Source organism: Echinops telfairi, unplaced genomic scaffold (assembly GCF_000313985.2).
Source record: "Echinops telfairi isolate 266 unplaced genomic scaffold, ASM31398v2 ScPeMD7_7475;HRSCAF=8513, whole genome shotgun sequence".
Lineage (NCBI taxonomy): Eukaryota > Metazoa > Chordata > Mammalia > Afrosoricida > Tenrecidae > Echinops > Echinops telfairi.
This window is the reverse complement of record NW_022111379.1, coordinates 29,847,758-29,864,396: the sequence shown is the minus strand read 5'-3', so window position 1 is coordinate 29,864,396 and position 16,639 is coordinate 29,847,758. Positions and strand designations below refer to the sequence as shown.

Below are 16,639 nucleotides of genomic sequence, written 5' to 3'. Positions count from 1 at the left end.
CCTGTTTCTGTTTAGCTTGTGAGCTAAGCATAATTTTAAAAATATTTTTTAAGTGACTAAAACAAAAAGTTTGTTACTTGAATTTGGGATTTTAGTGACCAAGCATCTAGCTATCTATCCCATGTGTGCACAGTAGAACTGTTTCACAGAGTTTTCAAGACAGTGATGTTTTGGAAGCAAATTATAAATCCTATTTTATTTCTATCTGTTATTTTAATAATTCATTTTATTGGGGCTCTTACAACAATCCGTACATTAATCATATGAAGCACATTTGTACATATGTTGCCATTATCATTTCAATTACAAATCCTATTTTATTTCTATCTGGGTTTTTTTTTTCTATCTGTTATTTTAATAATTCATTTTATTGGGGGCTCTTACAACAATCCATACATTAATCATATCAAGCACATTTGTACATATGTTGCCATTATCATTTCCAGAACATTTTCTTTCTACTTGAGCCATTGGTATGAATCCTATTTTCCAAGGTACCTCTAGGTGGGTTTGAACCACTAACCTGTAGGCTAAGTAGTTGAGCACGTCATTATATGTACCACCCAAGCATTGACCACCTTCTGAATCTCAGTGCCATTCCAACTCATAGCGACCCTGTAGAACGGCTCCTGTGGGTTTCCAAGACTGAAAATCTTGATTCGAGTTGATAGCCTCATTTTTCTCCTGTGGAGCATCTGGTGGTTTTGAACTGCTGACCTTGTGATTATCAACCCAACGTGTAATCTACACCACCAGGGAAGCCATAAACTCAATTTTATCAGCATACAGCCTTGCTAATTTATTTACATATTGTCTGTGGCTGCTTGTGTGCTGCAATGGTAGAGTCGAATTGTTGCCACAGAGACTATGATTCGTGAACCTTAAAATAATTACTGTCTGAAGTCTTACAGAAAAGTTTGCCAACCTGTTTTAATTGTTAGTGCAGTCCACAAGGTGACCCATCTAAGTGTTTCATTCTGTTATACATACTGGCTGCTATGAGTGAACTCTTAGAGAGTTTTTGTACCTGTCTTCTTTTGCTGTAAAAAATACATACAGTGACTTCTTTTTGTGGGATTTATTATATTACTCCATGGAAACTTTCCTGGGATATCTTTTTTATAACCTAGTTTGTGGGAAGGGATGAATTACTGGGTAGGAAAGAATATGTGGTGTTCCACAAGTGGTATTCTCTTGTTGGCCAAACTTGCACCTTTTTGTCTTTCAGCCCAAGGAACAGCAGGAAAGACAGCCTGACATAGGGAACTGGGGACTGCTACACAGAGAGAACTGCAAAGCACCCTCAGTGCAGGAGGAACCCTAATTGACAGCCCCTATATCAAAGTGAGTAGCATTCTTCCCACAGACTTTGAATCAAGTCACATTTCTGATCTAATTGCTTTATTAAGTTCCTGGACTTCTTATGATCTCTGCAAAGGTTGTTGAATTCCCTCCACACACGGTCACTGCCATCGAGTCAAAGCTGACTCATAGCAACCACCTGTAGGTTTCAGAGACTTAACTCATTAAGGGAGTAGAAAACCCATCTTTCTCCCGAGGAGCTGCTGGTGGTTTTGAACTGCCGACGATGCAGATCACAGCCCAACTTAGAACCACTACACAACCAGGGCTAGATACATGATGGGGTATTCCCCAAACCCCCCCAAAAATAATTGCCCTGGACAGAGTGGAGCTTTCTAGAACTACACAGTTTTCCCACTGGGCAAGCATGAACAACATGGAGCAACTCACTCTGAGTTAATGCACCCAGTGGCATCGCCTGGGAAGTTTGTGGTCACAGTGAATTTTTTTGTAAAAGTCTCTCCCCTCAAAAAATATATAAATAAATAAATAAATGAAGTTTCTCCCAAACATAGTTTTTTGTGATGGCCAATTTAAGAGGATAGCATACAGCTGTGAAATTTTGTTTCCTGCTTGGGCAAAAATGCTGCAGAAACTGTTGTGATGTTGAACACAGCTTACAAGGACAGCGCTATGGGAAAAACTCAAGTGTAGGAGTGGTTTCTCATTTCAAAACAGGTGAAGTGTCGATTGATGACAAACCTTGTTCTGGTGATTGACAAAACTGTTGACTCGTAGTGCATTAGGAGTTTGTAGTGCATTAGGAGTTAGTTCTGTCAGTCGATTGATGACAAACCTTGTTCTGGTGATTGACAAAAATATTGACTCGTAGTGCATTAGGAGTTTGTAGTGCATTAGGAGTTAGTTCTGTCAGGTCAGATTGTTAATCAAGCTTTCTATTTAGAGCAGTGGTTATCAACCTGTGAGTCACGACCCCTTTGGGGGTCAAATGACCCTTTTGCAGGTGTCGCCCAATTCATAACTAACAAAATTACAGTTACAAAGTAGGAATGAAAATAATGTTATGGTTGGGGGTCACCACAACATGAGGAACTGTATTAAAGGGTCACGGCATTAGAAAGGTTGATAACCACTGATTCAGAGGTTCTGAAAAGACAGCGAAACAGTGTGTGACAAAAAAGGCCTGATTTGTGGCAGACGGGACTGGTTTTGCCACCTTGACAATGTACCTGCTCATGCAGCCATCTCAGTATGCCAATTTTTGGCAAAGAAAGCATGCCTCTCTGGCCCCACGCTTCTTACTCACCTGACCTTGCTCAGTGCGACTTATTTTTGTTTCCACCAATGAAGAGAGACATAAAAGGACAGCAATTTGACTATATAGAAGAGATGGGGGAGGTGGGGGAGGAAATGAGGGAGGTTCTCATCCAAACAGATGAGTTTGAAAAAATGTTTCCAAGAATGGAATCGCAGATTTGACAAATGTATTAAGTGTAATGGAGAGTACTTTGAAGGTGATGAGGTTGTTTTGTAAAAAAATGTAAATACATAACTTTTGGAGGGAGGGAATTCCGGGTTTGGTTTGGTTTTTTTAGTATCCCCCTTGTTCATATATATTATCCATATGATACTTGGTAGGTCCCAATTTTCAGAACTGTAGTCTTCGTTTGATCAATTAGTGGATTTTAAAATGATTATAATAGTATATACGTCTGTACTCCTTCACTCTGAGTATCTCCATGTGATATAATTAGAGAGCTCTTCAAATTAATTAATTCTGAGTTGTTAATTTTTCAGTGATTAAAAATAGATGAAATTGGATTGATCACTTTTTGCCTGCACTTCAACATAACATTTGATTATTATTTCTTCACCTAAAATTAATAGTAAAAATAGAAAATTCAGATGTTCATAAGAGCAGTTAGATAACTGAAAGTTAAAGATAACCATGAATTGAAAAAATGCAAACCTTGTCTAGAAGGTAGCTGAGAATTGTAATTCTGGGAACATTGAGCCCATTATTGCCACGTGTTTACATAAGAATTTGGGTTTTTATGTGTTGTTCCTCAGTTTTCTCATGCTAACAGCCAGTTTTTACAAACATCAGTATTTGGTGCCCAAACAAGAAATGTTTGTGGGCTAGATTTAACTCAAGCTTGCCAAATTGCAACATATCTTCCTATTTCAGGAAGAGAAAGAAGAATAATACGATGGAAAAATACTTACGTTCATGTTTAGCTGGGTTATCAGTCGTTCTAGTTGTTAGTCTTGCTGATTGACTGTTTCTGTATATAAGATCAATATTGAAATATGAAATATTTTTCATCAATCTGTTTTCTCTCCTTTCAACTGAAAATAACCATTTTTTTTAGTTGACATGAATACTTTTAACAATAATGAAATGTATACAACAGCATATTTTGTGGAGGTTCATACTAAGTGTAAATAACAGTTTGAAGAAGGAACTTTAGAGTTTAGTCCAATAAATGAATTATATACCCTGAAATAGTTGATTAATTTTCCTCTAAAGCAGGGATTTATCAACGGCCACTTGAACACTTATAACAATATCAAGACCATACTGGACAAACATTTAATTAACTCACCCCTAATGTGATGGTGGGAACAGCTTTCTCCTTTGGTGAGGCATGTGATGCTAGCTGCTATTAGTGATTTCATGGGCCAGGCGGTCCCCACCTTTGCTCTGAAGGATGGTAGAGTCACCTTCCTTATGAATATAGAACAGAGAGAAGTGTTGATGCAGGTGGAAGTGTACTCAGAAGAAATAGAATTTAAACTGATTCTTGAAAAGTGGATGGCATTTACTAAGAAAGGAACAGTTTAAACTAAAAGCTTGTTTCCTCCCAACAGTATTGCAAATATCTGAACCTGAAAAAATTATACGTGTAGGAAAAGCAGATAATACATTTCTGCTATGTGCAAGGCAATGTTTAGGTGCATTCTCTATGTATTATTTGATTGTGCTAGGTTATATAGATATTCACTCCCTGATAGGGACTTGTGAGTTAAAGAAGTTTAGTAACATGTTCAAGCTCCTACCTAGGAAATAGGTGTTGAGATTAACATATATTTTCTGTTGGCACATAGTAACTTGCTATAGAATTCTGAAGATTGGAATTTATCGGATGTCTCATGGAAAGACTTTTTTTAAGTATGATCACAGTGGGGAGAGGGTATGCAAGAACCTTTACAGAGATCCCTTTAGGTCGTTTGTGGGATTTGTAGAACATGAATGGTAGGTTAGGCACTTATCTCTGAGGCAGACAATCAGTAAACAACAAAATACGATGAACTAGGTATATAAAGTTAATTTGGAGGAGGGGCCAGTATAAGTAACACTGGTATAAAATAATGACAACCTGGTTTGGAGTGGAAAAGAGTGTAAGGCATTTCAAAATAAAACTTGGTGGCTTCACTCTAGGGAATTAAGCAGGGAAAAATAAGTTTAATTGGCATCTATTACATTTACTGTAATGAACTCCATATTACAATTATTTATTAATGATCTTATATATGAATTTTCATAATTAGCAATACATTTCTTTGCTGTCTTAAAATTTTGTGTTTTAGGTGTTTTTAATGCTGATGAGGATTTCTTAGGTAAAAATATTTGAAGGAAAAACAAATTTTTCTTGAGTTTGGTTTAATTAGCGAATTAAAACTGCACAATAATGTTGGATAAATGAAAAATATTTAAAATATCTTTAAAGGAAAATTAAAATTCAGAATGATTACAGAAGTGTAGGTTTGGAGGAGTGGATAGACTTTAACCAGTCTAGTCTATCTTCATTCTTTCAGATAAAAATAGTAACGTAGCCACCTGCTAGGTATGTGATCTGGAGCAAATTACAAATCCTTTCTCATTCATTTAAAAAATAGAGTTACTAGTACTATCAGCATCCTAGGGTTCTTAAGAGAATGAAATTGAATTGCATAAATAAAAGAGTTCCTGGCCCATAGAAAGCTTCAATAAATGTTAAGTGTTTTCTTAAGTTATTTGATGAGTACTTTTGATGAGCGCTTACTTGTGTTCTTTATTTAGATTTCTACCTTGCTATTTATACTGTAGTTGTTTTTCTCGAAATGATTTCTTTTCCAAAAAAAAAAATTCTTCCATATACACAAGTGTGAAGAACCAGTTTTTTCTTAGGAAAAATGTATTCCTTGAAAAAAACAGCTAGTTTGGCTCTCAACTCAAAAGAGTTGCAAAATGCTTTTATATATACTTTCTAGTTTACTCTGAGAATATTAACAATATGTACTTAGGGTGAAGAACTAATCAAGGAAGAGATTATGAACAACAAGAACTAGTACTGTTTGGTCCTACTACCTTGATTGGATACCTTGATAAGGTACCAGTAGCTTTACCCACCTTTGCTTTTACACTACCAGGGTAAATGTCAACATGGTACATAATTAGCGTTGTTACGAAAATAGCTTTGACCTTCCCAGGAATCCATGGAACACACGTTGGCAACCACTGATTTAGAGTGTGGACTCTGGAGCCATAATACCCAGGTTGAATCCCAGTTGCATTCAAGCTGCTAACCTTGAACAATAATCCTGATAGCCAAAACCAGAAAAGAGATGAAAGGATACAAGGGATCTCAAAAAGTTCATGGGAAAATTCCATTATCTTTCAATTCCATTTTCCCATGAATTTTTTAATGCCACTCATCAAACTACAGACCAATATTCCTTAGGAACATGGTTGGGGAGCCTCACAATAAAATATTTAATGTTAGCTTTCCTATTCCGTCATGACTATTACTTTTTAATTTAATAAGCATTTTTATAGCCTTACAAGAGAGGGAGGGAGGACATACTATATAAAGTGGGGCAATAAAGTATACGTGCTGAAACATTTTTCCAAGGTGGAATAAGAAAGATCCATGTAAAATGCTAACTTGTACCCCTAAGCTAAAGAAAATGCTTTTCAAAGGCAAATTCTAACCCTGGGCCTTTGTTTTGTAATGTAATGCATCATTACTCTGAAATTTGCATTAAAACCCCTAATCTGTCATTTCCAATAGTTTTGATGAGGTAAATTTTGGTAATAGAACAGTGAATGCTTTCCACTGGTGTTTATCAATTCAAGGAAATGTCGGTGGCAAACAGTATTTTTCTCCTGGTAAGTCTCTTCATTTAGCATGAAAAACTTAGGGAAAACCCCCCAAAATGAAACTCACTGCCATCAAGTCAATACTGACTTATAATAACCCTCATGGATAAAGTAGAACTGCCCCCTAGGCATTCAGACTATAATCCTTATGAAGTAGAAAGCCTCATCTTTCTTCCATGGAGCTTCTAGTGATTTCAAAATGCTGGCCTTGTGTAACCACTACACTTTTGAGCATGAATTCACCTACACTCATTGTGGAGGAACCTTGATAAGAGGGTTTTTTAAAGGAGGAAGAACTTGCTGTTACATCTATCATGTCATTCATATGGCACATAAGGTTCTTCTATCTCCTCGATCTTCTCAAATTGATTTTTGTCTTCATGTGGTTCCCTGACTGGCTGATGACTCTGCCCAGTTAATTTTTTAATTATACTTTTATATGTTTTTAAAAGAACAGTTCTAGTTTTTGTTTTCAATTAAACAAGAATTATCTTTATTTTGAGAAAATTTGAAAAGTATAGAAAGGCACAAATCAGGGATGGAGGTGGGCAGGAGTCACCATTGGCTTTGCCAACCTTTCATATGTTCTTTTCTCTTCTTTGTGATGATAAATGGATGTCTTTATGTCCTAATAGCAGCATATTATGTGTGTGTATAGATGTATGTATCTACTGGAAGTACTTATCTGTGCCAGGAAATTTGGTAGACAGCTACTTGGCCAACTGACTGGAAGAGAAACATATTTGTATCTATTCCAAAGAAAGGTGACCAACAGAATACACAAACTACAAAAGCAGTTAGCACTTAGCAAAGGGCTAGTAAAATTTTACTGAAGACCATGCAACAACGGTTGTAGCAGTACATTGATAGAGAGCTGCCAGAGGTTCAGACTGGATTCAGAAGAGGACATGGAACAAGGGATATTGTTGCTAATGTCAGATGGATCTTGGCAGAAAGCAGAGAATACCAGAAGGATGTTTTACTTGTGTCTTATTGACTGTGCCAGAGTATTTGTCTCTATGGATCATGATAAGCTATAGATAACCCTGAGAAGAATGGGAATTCCAGAACACTTTATTGTGCTCATGTGGAACTTGTACATGGATCAAGAGGCAGTTGTGCGAACGAACAAGGTTTAAAATCAGGAAAGGTGTGCAACAGGGTGAGGGATGTATCCTCTCGCCATACTTTTTCAGTTTGTATGCTGAGCAAATCTTCAGAGAAGCTGGATTATATGAAGAATGAATGGCATTAGGATTGGAGAGAGTCTTATTAACAACCGATGATATTTAGATGGCACACCTTGCTTACTGAAAGTGAGGAAGATTTGAAGCACTTGGTGAAGATCAAGGTTTGCAACCTGCAATATGGATTACAACTCAATGTAAAGACAACCAAAAGCCTCAAAACTGGACCAATAGGTAACATGATAAATGGAGAAAAAGTTGAAGTTGTTAAGGATTTTGTTTTGCTTAGATCCATAACTGATTGTGTTGGAAGCAGCAGGATGGCAGGGTTTCATTTTACATACTTTGTACATGTTGTCAGGAGAGACCAGTCCCTAGAGAAGGACACCATGTTTAGTAAAGTAGAGTGGCAATGAAAACGAGGAAGGCCCTTAAAGAGATGGATTGACACCATGGCTGCAACAATGGGCTGAAGCATAGGAACAATTGTGAGGATGTCCCAGGACTGTCCACTCCAGTAAAGATTTAAAGTCTTGGAAACCCACAGGAGTAATTCTTCTCTGTTCTATATGGTCACTATGAGTTGGAGTCAACTTGATGGTAGTGAAAGATTCTTTTAAAGGAAACCATTTTCCTAATGTTGGACATAGAGTTGTTTTCAGTTTGTCAACATTATAAATATCCTGTGAAGCATATTTTTATATATTCTTCTGTTTCTAATTATAGTCGAATAAGATTTTGAGAAAAGAATGGCTGAACAAGAGAGCTATCTTTTACAATGTTCTTATGGTTAACTTCTAAATTGCTTTCCCAAAAAATAGTGCCTATTTTTCATTCACCAGAATTTTGTTCATTGATTCATAACTTCACCAGCATTGATATTCTGCTAAATATTTTTTTAAATACATTACAAAAGGTAATATTTGAACTTGGAGCAAAAGCTTAAATGCCTAAAAATTAAGTAGTGTAATACAGATTAAATAAAATGTATCTCTGATTAGACAGTCCAAACTGAACTAGTCTTAAAGAAGTTTTCCAAAACATTCTGGTAGTGCAGAATCTCTTCAAAACAGATACATTTCTCTAGCACTTATTTTTTGTTTCTGAGCCAGTAATGATCTGTTTATGTAGATTGGGTTAGTATTTGTTATTTTGGTCGTAATTTTGGGTCTCTCCTAGTTACCTTTCTTATATAGAGATAGCGCAATAGTGTGGTTCAGGGAATAAAATATGGTCTTTTTCTTCATTTAAAGAGTATGTTTGCATAATGTATAACTACAGTTTTGTGTCTGATTTCTTTGCTAATTCTGTGTAAATTTCAGGTGTGTAACAGAAACATGGCCCAAGAAACTAATCACAGCCAAGTGCCTATGCTTTGTTCTACTGGCTGCGGATTTTATGGAAATCCTCGTACAAATGGCATGTGCTCAGTATGCTATAAAGAACATCTTCAAAGACAGAATAGTAGTAATGGTAGAATAAGCCCACCTGGTAAGTTAAGTCTATTCATACATTGTATTGGAATACATTTGGTCAGCCCAGAAAAATGCTTAAATGCACTTTTCTCTTCTTATGCTGTGCTTATAGTGTCACCTTTATATCAGTAGACATTATGTTTATTAGTGGTGGGAGAAAGGAACAAGAGGACCTTCATCCTCTGAAAACAATTAACTCAAAACCCATTCCCTAGTCCTTTTGTTTGTTTTATTGTGCTACAGAACTCTTCATTTTATGTAAAGTTTGGGTAACTGCCTTGGAAAGGAAGGTAAAGAGAGTGAAGGCTGTAAGAAGACATTGGTTCTTTTATTTAAATGACTTTTGAAGTCAGGGTAGTTGAACAAAAGAATGGATGCTGGCTCTTAATCCCTTCAATGAAGTTGATTCTTACTGATAGTAACCCTATAGCCACAGCTAACTTTAGAGAAAACCCTACTTTGTTTGGAGAAGGGTTGCTTCCTAGTAAGCTGACGGAAGTAAGAAGTGTTCAGCCCAGTTCATGTGGGTTCTTTAGATCCTTTTGAGTCGTAGGGGTCTCCTAGAATTGAGGTGGGCTTTTAAAAACTTGTTTTTAAGGTGAGCTTTGTTGCAGTGAAGGAGCCCTGAATATCAAGGTGGTCAAATGCTCAACTGCTAGTAAAAAGGTCAACAGGTCAAAGGCACCTGCTGCTCTGCAAGAGCAAGATGTAGCAGGTTGCTCCTGTCAAGATTACAGTCGTGGAAACCTGTGGGGTAGTTCTGCTCTGTCCTGTATGGTCATTATGAATTGGAATTGACTCAGTGGCCATGGGTTTTTTTTCTTTTCAGTAGTTGTGGGAAATGGAGCATGAGGATTCTGATTATAAGATGGGTAAAAGGAAAATGTCAAAAAGTATTTCTGTAAGATAGTTCTCATATAAGTCAATGTGTGGATTTTTTCGTGATTAATGGAAACAGACTGTCGTGTAAGTTCAATGTTGTATGGAGTCTTTCTTGTCACTGTTTCATTTTTCAAACCCCAACTGGAACTCTTTCATTGAAATATCTTCAAAATTTTTTACTCATTTTATTCAAATGACTATGAATGTTTGTTTCACTTGATTAAATACCATCTGCAATTCTGCTATATGAAATAAAGGAAAATTATATTCTAATAGGCTGAGCACACATAATAATCTGAATTTGTATCCGCTTTACTCTTAAATTTTCTTTTATATTAAATAGCTCATTTGTGTATTAGTACTTGGAAGATAATTTGTAAATTAACATTTTGGGTTTGATAAATACTCAGTAATGAGAAATAGGAGTTAAGTTTCCAAGTTAAGTAAATCTAATGAATCAGCACTGTTATGTGCTGAAATAAAATCTGTGTACTATATTTTGTGGAAAATTGATCTTGGTTTTTTTAGATAAGGTCTTGGACTGCCCAGAGCACAGAATCACTAATACGAAGTGTGGTACTCTTACAGCAACTTCTGTCAGTAGTCTGTCTGAGTCTTTACCCGTTCAGTGCACAGATGGCAGTGTCCCAGAAGCTCAGTCATCATTAGACTTTACTACATCTTCATCTGTGCAGCCAAGGTAAGCTGTAGTGTGAGCTGTCATCAGAAAGCTGGTGAAAAAGAGTAGTTTCATATTTGATCAGAAAGTTCCATTAAGGGAACTCTGTAATACCACTTTAGGAAAAATATCATCTAGTTATTAATGCTTTTTATTGTTTTTTGCTAAGGATAGTTTCTTTGTTAAGCCAGATTTCCGCTTTATACTTTTCCTTTTTCATATGTTCTTACTCACCTCTGAAGTTCTTTTGAAGCATCAGAAGATCATTTTTCAAATTTTGATCTTATTCTGCAAGAATTAGTACTTTATTTTAAAAATATAATCTTGTCACAGATTTTCTCTAATTACCATGATATTGACTTACCAATTGGTAAATGGATTACCAAGTACCACGATGTTGGCTTGTATCATAGTATATATGTATTTTTTTTCCTTTTAATTGTGAAGTTCTATCATTAAGAATACTGAAAAATATTTGCTTCATTTTTATTGTTATTAAACATAATTTAAATTTCTATTATGGTTTATTGTTTTTTTCCAAATTCATGCTAAGAGATGTTCACTTCTATACCAGTATATAACTTGCAACTTTGTACAAGGGTTTCCTTAAACACATCTCTATCACCTAGTTTTTACTTAGTGAACTCATGTGGTACTTGAAATACACACAGGCCACACTATTGCTTTTTTATAAAAGCAATACACGAATCCAAATTGATCTCGTTTCAAAGCTCTGCAGTTATGTGTCCCATGTCTTAAAGACCTACTTCGATATGTTGAATTAACTCTTTATACATTATCTCTTTGGTCAATATTCACACATGCCGATCTTTTTAAATCTAAATGTTTTTTGCTTTTCCAGCCCTGTATCAAATCAGTCACTTTTATCAGAATCTGTAGCATCTTCCCAAGTGGATAGTACATCTCTGGAGAAAGCAATAACTGAAACAGAAGATCTACAAGGTTTGTATATAAACAGCCTGTATTTTGCCATCTGTTCAACATTTGAGTATTGTAGGCCAGGCATTATACTAGACATGTGTATTTTCTTGGTTTTGTTTTTAAATCCTGGTTAAAATTCATATTTCTATTTTATTTATTAGATAAAGAAATTATTCTTTTTTTTGTTTCATTTTGAAAATCATTTTATTGAGAGAGCTCTTACAGATATCATAGCATTCCATAGTTCAATTACATTAAGCAGTGTTGTGCAATTTCTACCACAATCAGTTTCAAAACATTTTCTTTCTTCTTGAACTCCTTGATAACAGGTTCTTTTTATCCTTTTTTTTTTTCCGGCCGTATCTTACACAATCAAGTATATCCATTCACATACAATTCTGTTGTTCAAGCCCATCGAATGTGTTTATAGAGTTATCAATGCTATCAGCAAAGAAATTATTCTCCTTGAAATATTGAAAGTCATTTCCTCCTTGAGAATATTCCTGAGAAATTCCATTATCTTTTAATTTCACTTTCCCACCAACTTTTTGAAACTTCCTTGCATGTCATTAGCATCAAATGTAGAAAATTCAAGAATGTGGTTTATATCAGAAATATAATTAAATGAACAGAGTTGGACTGCTAAGCAGAAGGTCAGCATGTCAAGAGCACCAGTCACTCCTTAATGGAAGAAATAATGAGGCTTTCTGCTCTTGTAAAAGTTACAGCCTCAAACCTACAGGGACGGTTCTTCCATATTTTGTAGGGTTACTATGAGTCAGAGTTGACTCAGTGGCCATGAGTTTGTTTTAATTTTCTTTTTTGGCCGCTTTAAAAACTCTTCTTCCTAAGCAAAGTGGGACTGTTGATTTGAGGAGGGGATCTATTTCTCCTGTTATTTGATTTAAATTGTTTGAGACTATAAAATCTCTGGCAGTCATCCTGCTTACCTCACCTGTGACTTAACAGCCCCAGTTAATTGTAGTCACCGCGTGGTGCCTCGTATTCTTGCCTCTGCTTTTTATGTCCCCATTATATGGACCAAAGTGAATTAAGCCAACTTGAAAATTTGTCTGAGGGCTTTTTTAATAGGCAGAAAGAATACATAGAGGGGCATTTAAAAGACTGTTAATATGTGTTACTATTAGTAGACATGTGTTACTATTAATCCATCTGCCAATGTGTGAAAGTAGTATATCAAAAGGAAAAGCAAGTCCCCAAGGATAAGACTTTAGCATGTTTTGTTTTGTTTTTTCTTTTTCTCTCTTTTTTTAAAATCATTTTATTAGGGCTCATACAACTCTTATCACAATCCATACGTACATCAATTGTGTAAAGCTCATTTGTACATTCATTGCCCTCATCATTCTCAAAACATTTCCTCTCCACTTAAGCCCCTGGCATTAGTTCCTCGACTTTGGCATGGTTTAAAGAGATTGGGATACCCTAACCAGTGAAAATCTTCCATTGTACATGGTGGCAATAGATGAATATGACAATTTTCACTTACATTTGCTTAATTTTTAGTTTGAATTAGCTAAGGAACCCTGGTGGCATAGTGGTTACATGTTAGGCTATAATCCACCAGGTCTGAAGTTCAAAATCACCAACTACTCCATAGGATAAAGACGGGGTTTTCTACTCCTGTAAAGAGTTACAGTGTGGGAAACTCCAAGGAGCAGTTCATGCCTGTCCTATAGTTGCTATGAGTCAGCATTGACTCAACAGTGAATTTGGTTTTGAGTTAAATTAACTAACTTCCCTTCCTCTGGTACTATTTGGCTAGTGTAGATATTCAAATCTACTTAGCATGTTCTAAATACTATAAATAAGTGAATTTTCTTTTTTACTTTAATAGATAATAATAGACACGTGTGAATATTGACCAAAGAGATAATGTATAAAGAGTTAATTCAACATATCGAAGTAGGTCTTTAAGACATGAGACACATAACCGCAGAGCTTTGAAACTTGAGATCAATTTGGGTTAGTTTATTGCTTTTTAAAAAAAAGCAATAGTGTGGCCTGTGTGTAATTTCAAGTACCACATGAGTTCACTAAGTAAAAACTAGGTGATAGAGATGTGCTTAGGGAACCATTGTACAAAGTTGCAAGTTATGTACTGGTATAGAAGTGAACATCTCTTAGCATGAATTTGTAAACAAATAGAAGATATATCAAGATTTGGATATTCATTGATTATAGGAAATGAGAACACAGTGTGATGCTAAACCTTTTATTTTATTATGCAAGTAGTCCTAAACTTAGGATGTTTTTGAATTTTGGCACCTGCACGTAAAACCATCTGTTTGGGGATTTTTTTTAAATACCTTATCATTAGTGATATTTACTAAATACAGTGCTGTAGCATATAAGTTAATGATGCTGTCATCCTCAATATATAATGTTTCCAATCCACAAATAATGTAAATATTTTAAAAGATAATGATAATAAAAGTCAATGAGAACATGAAAAGAAAGTTTTTCACTTACATCAGAACTGATTTAGCAGTGGAGTATTCATTGGAATGAAACCTATAATGGGCGATAGGTTTAGACAGATTTTCAGATAGAAAAAAATTAAGCAAAACCTCTTGCCATCAAGTGGATTCTGACCCAGAGAAACTATAGGACAGAGTAGAGCGATTCCATAGAGTTTCCGAGACTAAATGTTTTAAAGAAGCAGACTGCTTCATATTTTTTATCATGAATAGCTGTTGGGTTTAAACCTCGGACCTTTTAGTTAATCATTGCAACCATCAAGAGCGCTTCCTCATTTTAGGTATATTGGGGTGTGAGTGAAGAAGCATTGGGGCAAGAGGATTACACATTGGGCTGCTAACCACAAGGTCAGCCATCCAAACCCTCCAACTGCTCCACAGGAGCAAGAGGAGGAGGCTTTTTGCTCACATAAAGATTTACAGCCTCAGAAACCCACAAGGGCAATTCTCATATGAATTGTGAATCAGAATTGATTCAAAGTCAGTGAGTTATTTTGTTTTGTCTGAGGTTGTGAGTGATTTGTTCAAAGAGAAAAGGCTTAGTTGGAGGTTGTAGATAAGATGTCAAATCAAATCACTGCCATTAAGTCAATTCTTAGACTTTTAGGATTATTCCTGTGGATTTCCAAAACTGTAACTCTTCAGTGGAGCAGAAAACTTTATCCTTCTCCTATGGATCGGCTGGTAAGTTTGAACTGCTGGACTGTGTTTGGTATTCCAGCACATAACCCACTACACCACTAGAGCTCTGTAGACAGGATAGGAGGCAGATAGATGTGGAGTAATCAAGGTTATACCTGAGATTTGGAAGTACTTGACATAGGTTAAGAAATGAAAAGTTAAAACCAGGAGCAACAAGAATAATGGGCCTGCAAAGTTGGGGGAGGAAATAGCTAATGAGGTTTTGATTAGTTTAAGTATTAGTATTCATTTAAGTATTAGTTTTCGGTGGGTAAAGTCTCAATAGTTTTAGTTTGAAACATTTTTATCATACACAGGTACTATTGAATTAATAATGCCATCTTCATTTATTCACACATCCATATGTATATACACAGACATGCGCTGTTGCTTTTTCTGTTGAATCAGCATGAACACAGATGACTTTTTACATCTATTAATTAATAGATGGATGAAAAGAAACATAGTCAAGTGAAAAGGCCTTTGACTCAAAAGTCATGTGATCACTTGAACTGGAATCTAGTCACCAGACTAAGCCAGTATTCTTTCCACTAGATCGTTAGACTAGGTCAGGGATCCAACTTCCATCAGATCCCAGGATAAGTTCCCCTGGTTGGGAGCACTAGCCAGATATCTCTTTTCTGCCATTATCACTGCATGTGCATTCCTTAAAGGACATTGTTTAGCCAGGAACACCATTCTCTCTGGAGCATGTATGTGTCATCACCTGTGCACTTAAGCCAGTTTCCGAATGTTTTGTATTGCAGTTTTTAGGATAGTGGCTCTGAGGTAGCTTCTTTCTCTGCAGGTATTCTGCTTATAATTAGGATATGCCACCACCAGGTGGGTGGTGATGTTTCTCATTTTACCCTCATTGTTCTGAAGAATTTTCTTCCTGCTTACTGAGAATCTAACATACTGCTGCATGACTCTCATTTAATTATGCTTTTAATTTTTAAAATAGCAGTACTTTATACAGTGTCATTTTAGGAGTATAAGTCATATCTTTAGTTCACAAAAGCTAGTTTAAAAGAAGAAGAAAAACCCTTTAAAGCATTTTTATATACTCTAAAAGATCATAATTGACTGCCTGTCTTGCTGAATAATATGCCTGACTTTGATTAACCTCAGTACCCCCAAGTCATGGGTAAGAGTAAAAGACTATGGAATTTCAATGCAAAGGTTCTATATTCATACATTACATGTAGAAGTACTTGACATTCCTACTTTTCTGAGCCCTCATTACTTTTGAAGGCAAATAAGAGCATGACTTCTGTTATAGCAGATAAGTCAGATTATGGAGGTGAGAGTTTGTAAACTATAAAGGATATTCTTATTTTTTGTGATGTCATGGTGATTTGGGAGTTATTGGAGACTTAGAATGAGAACTGAAAAGTAATCAGACCATTATTTCTCTTTAAGAGCAAAGGAAAATAATTTCTGAGGTAGTAAGCATTCTAACAAAACAGTTGTCAGGGACAGCATAGTAGGGATCACTGCACTGAGTACATATAGAACTAAAATTTTCAGGCTCTTTGAACTTTGAAGGTTGGTTCCTTTCAACTCAAGGTTCTTAATTTCATATAAAGTCAATTTATTAATGTAGAGCAGTATTTCCCAAAGTAGGCAATACCTGCCCCTGTAAATGGGAGGGCATGAGGGTGCTGGAATGATGAGAGTGACAGAAGCAGATACGTATACTTTATCCTAAGGAACTCTGGTGGCATCATAATTACGAGTTAGTTTGCTAATTGCAAGGCCAGCAGTTCAAAACCACCAGCCACTCATAGGGAGAAAGATGGGACTTTAATGCTATAAAAAGTTAT

The 16,639-nt window shown here is 35.9% G+C and overlaps 1 protein-coding gene across 1 annotated transcript in view; it reads left to right on the top strand.

Annotated features, from left to right (window-relative positions):
• Nucleotides 1–1,265: 1,265 nt before the first annotated feature.
• Nucleotides 1,266–16,639, top strand: part of ZFAND6 (zinc finger AN1-type containing 6) — a 27,596-nt gene continuing 12,222 nt past the window's right edge. The window contains exons 1-4 of the mRNA XM_045285796.1: nucleotides 1,266–1,344; nucleotides 8,976–9,144; nucleotides 10,539–10,710; nucleotides 11,552–11,652. Of these exons, the coding sequence (XP_045141731.1) occupies nucleotides 8,991–9,144; nucleotides 10,539–10,710; nucleotides 11,552–11,652 (427 nt within the window). The 5' untranslated portion in view covers nucleotides 1,266–1,344; nucleotides 8,976–8,990. The remainder of the gene's footprint in view (nucleotides 1,345–8,975; nucleotides 9,145–10,538; nucleotides 10,711–11,551; nucleotides 11,653–16,639) is intronic.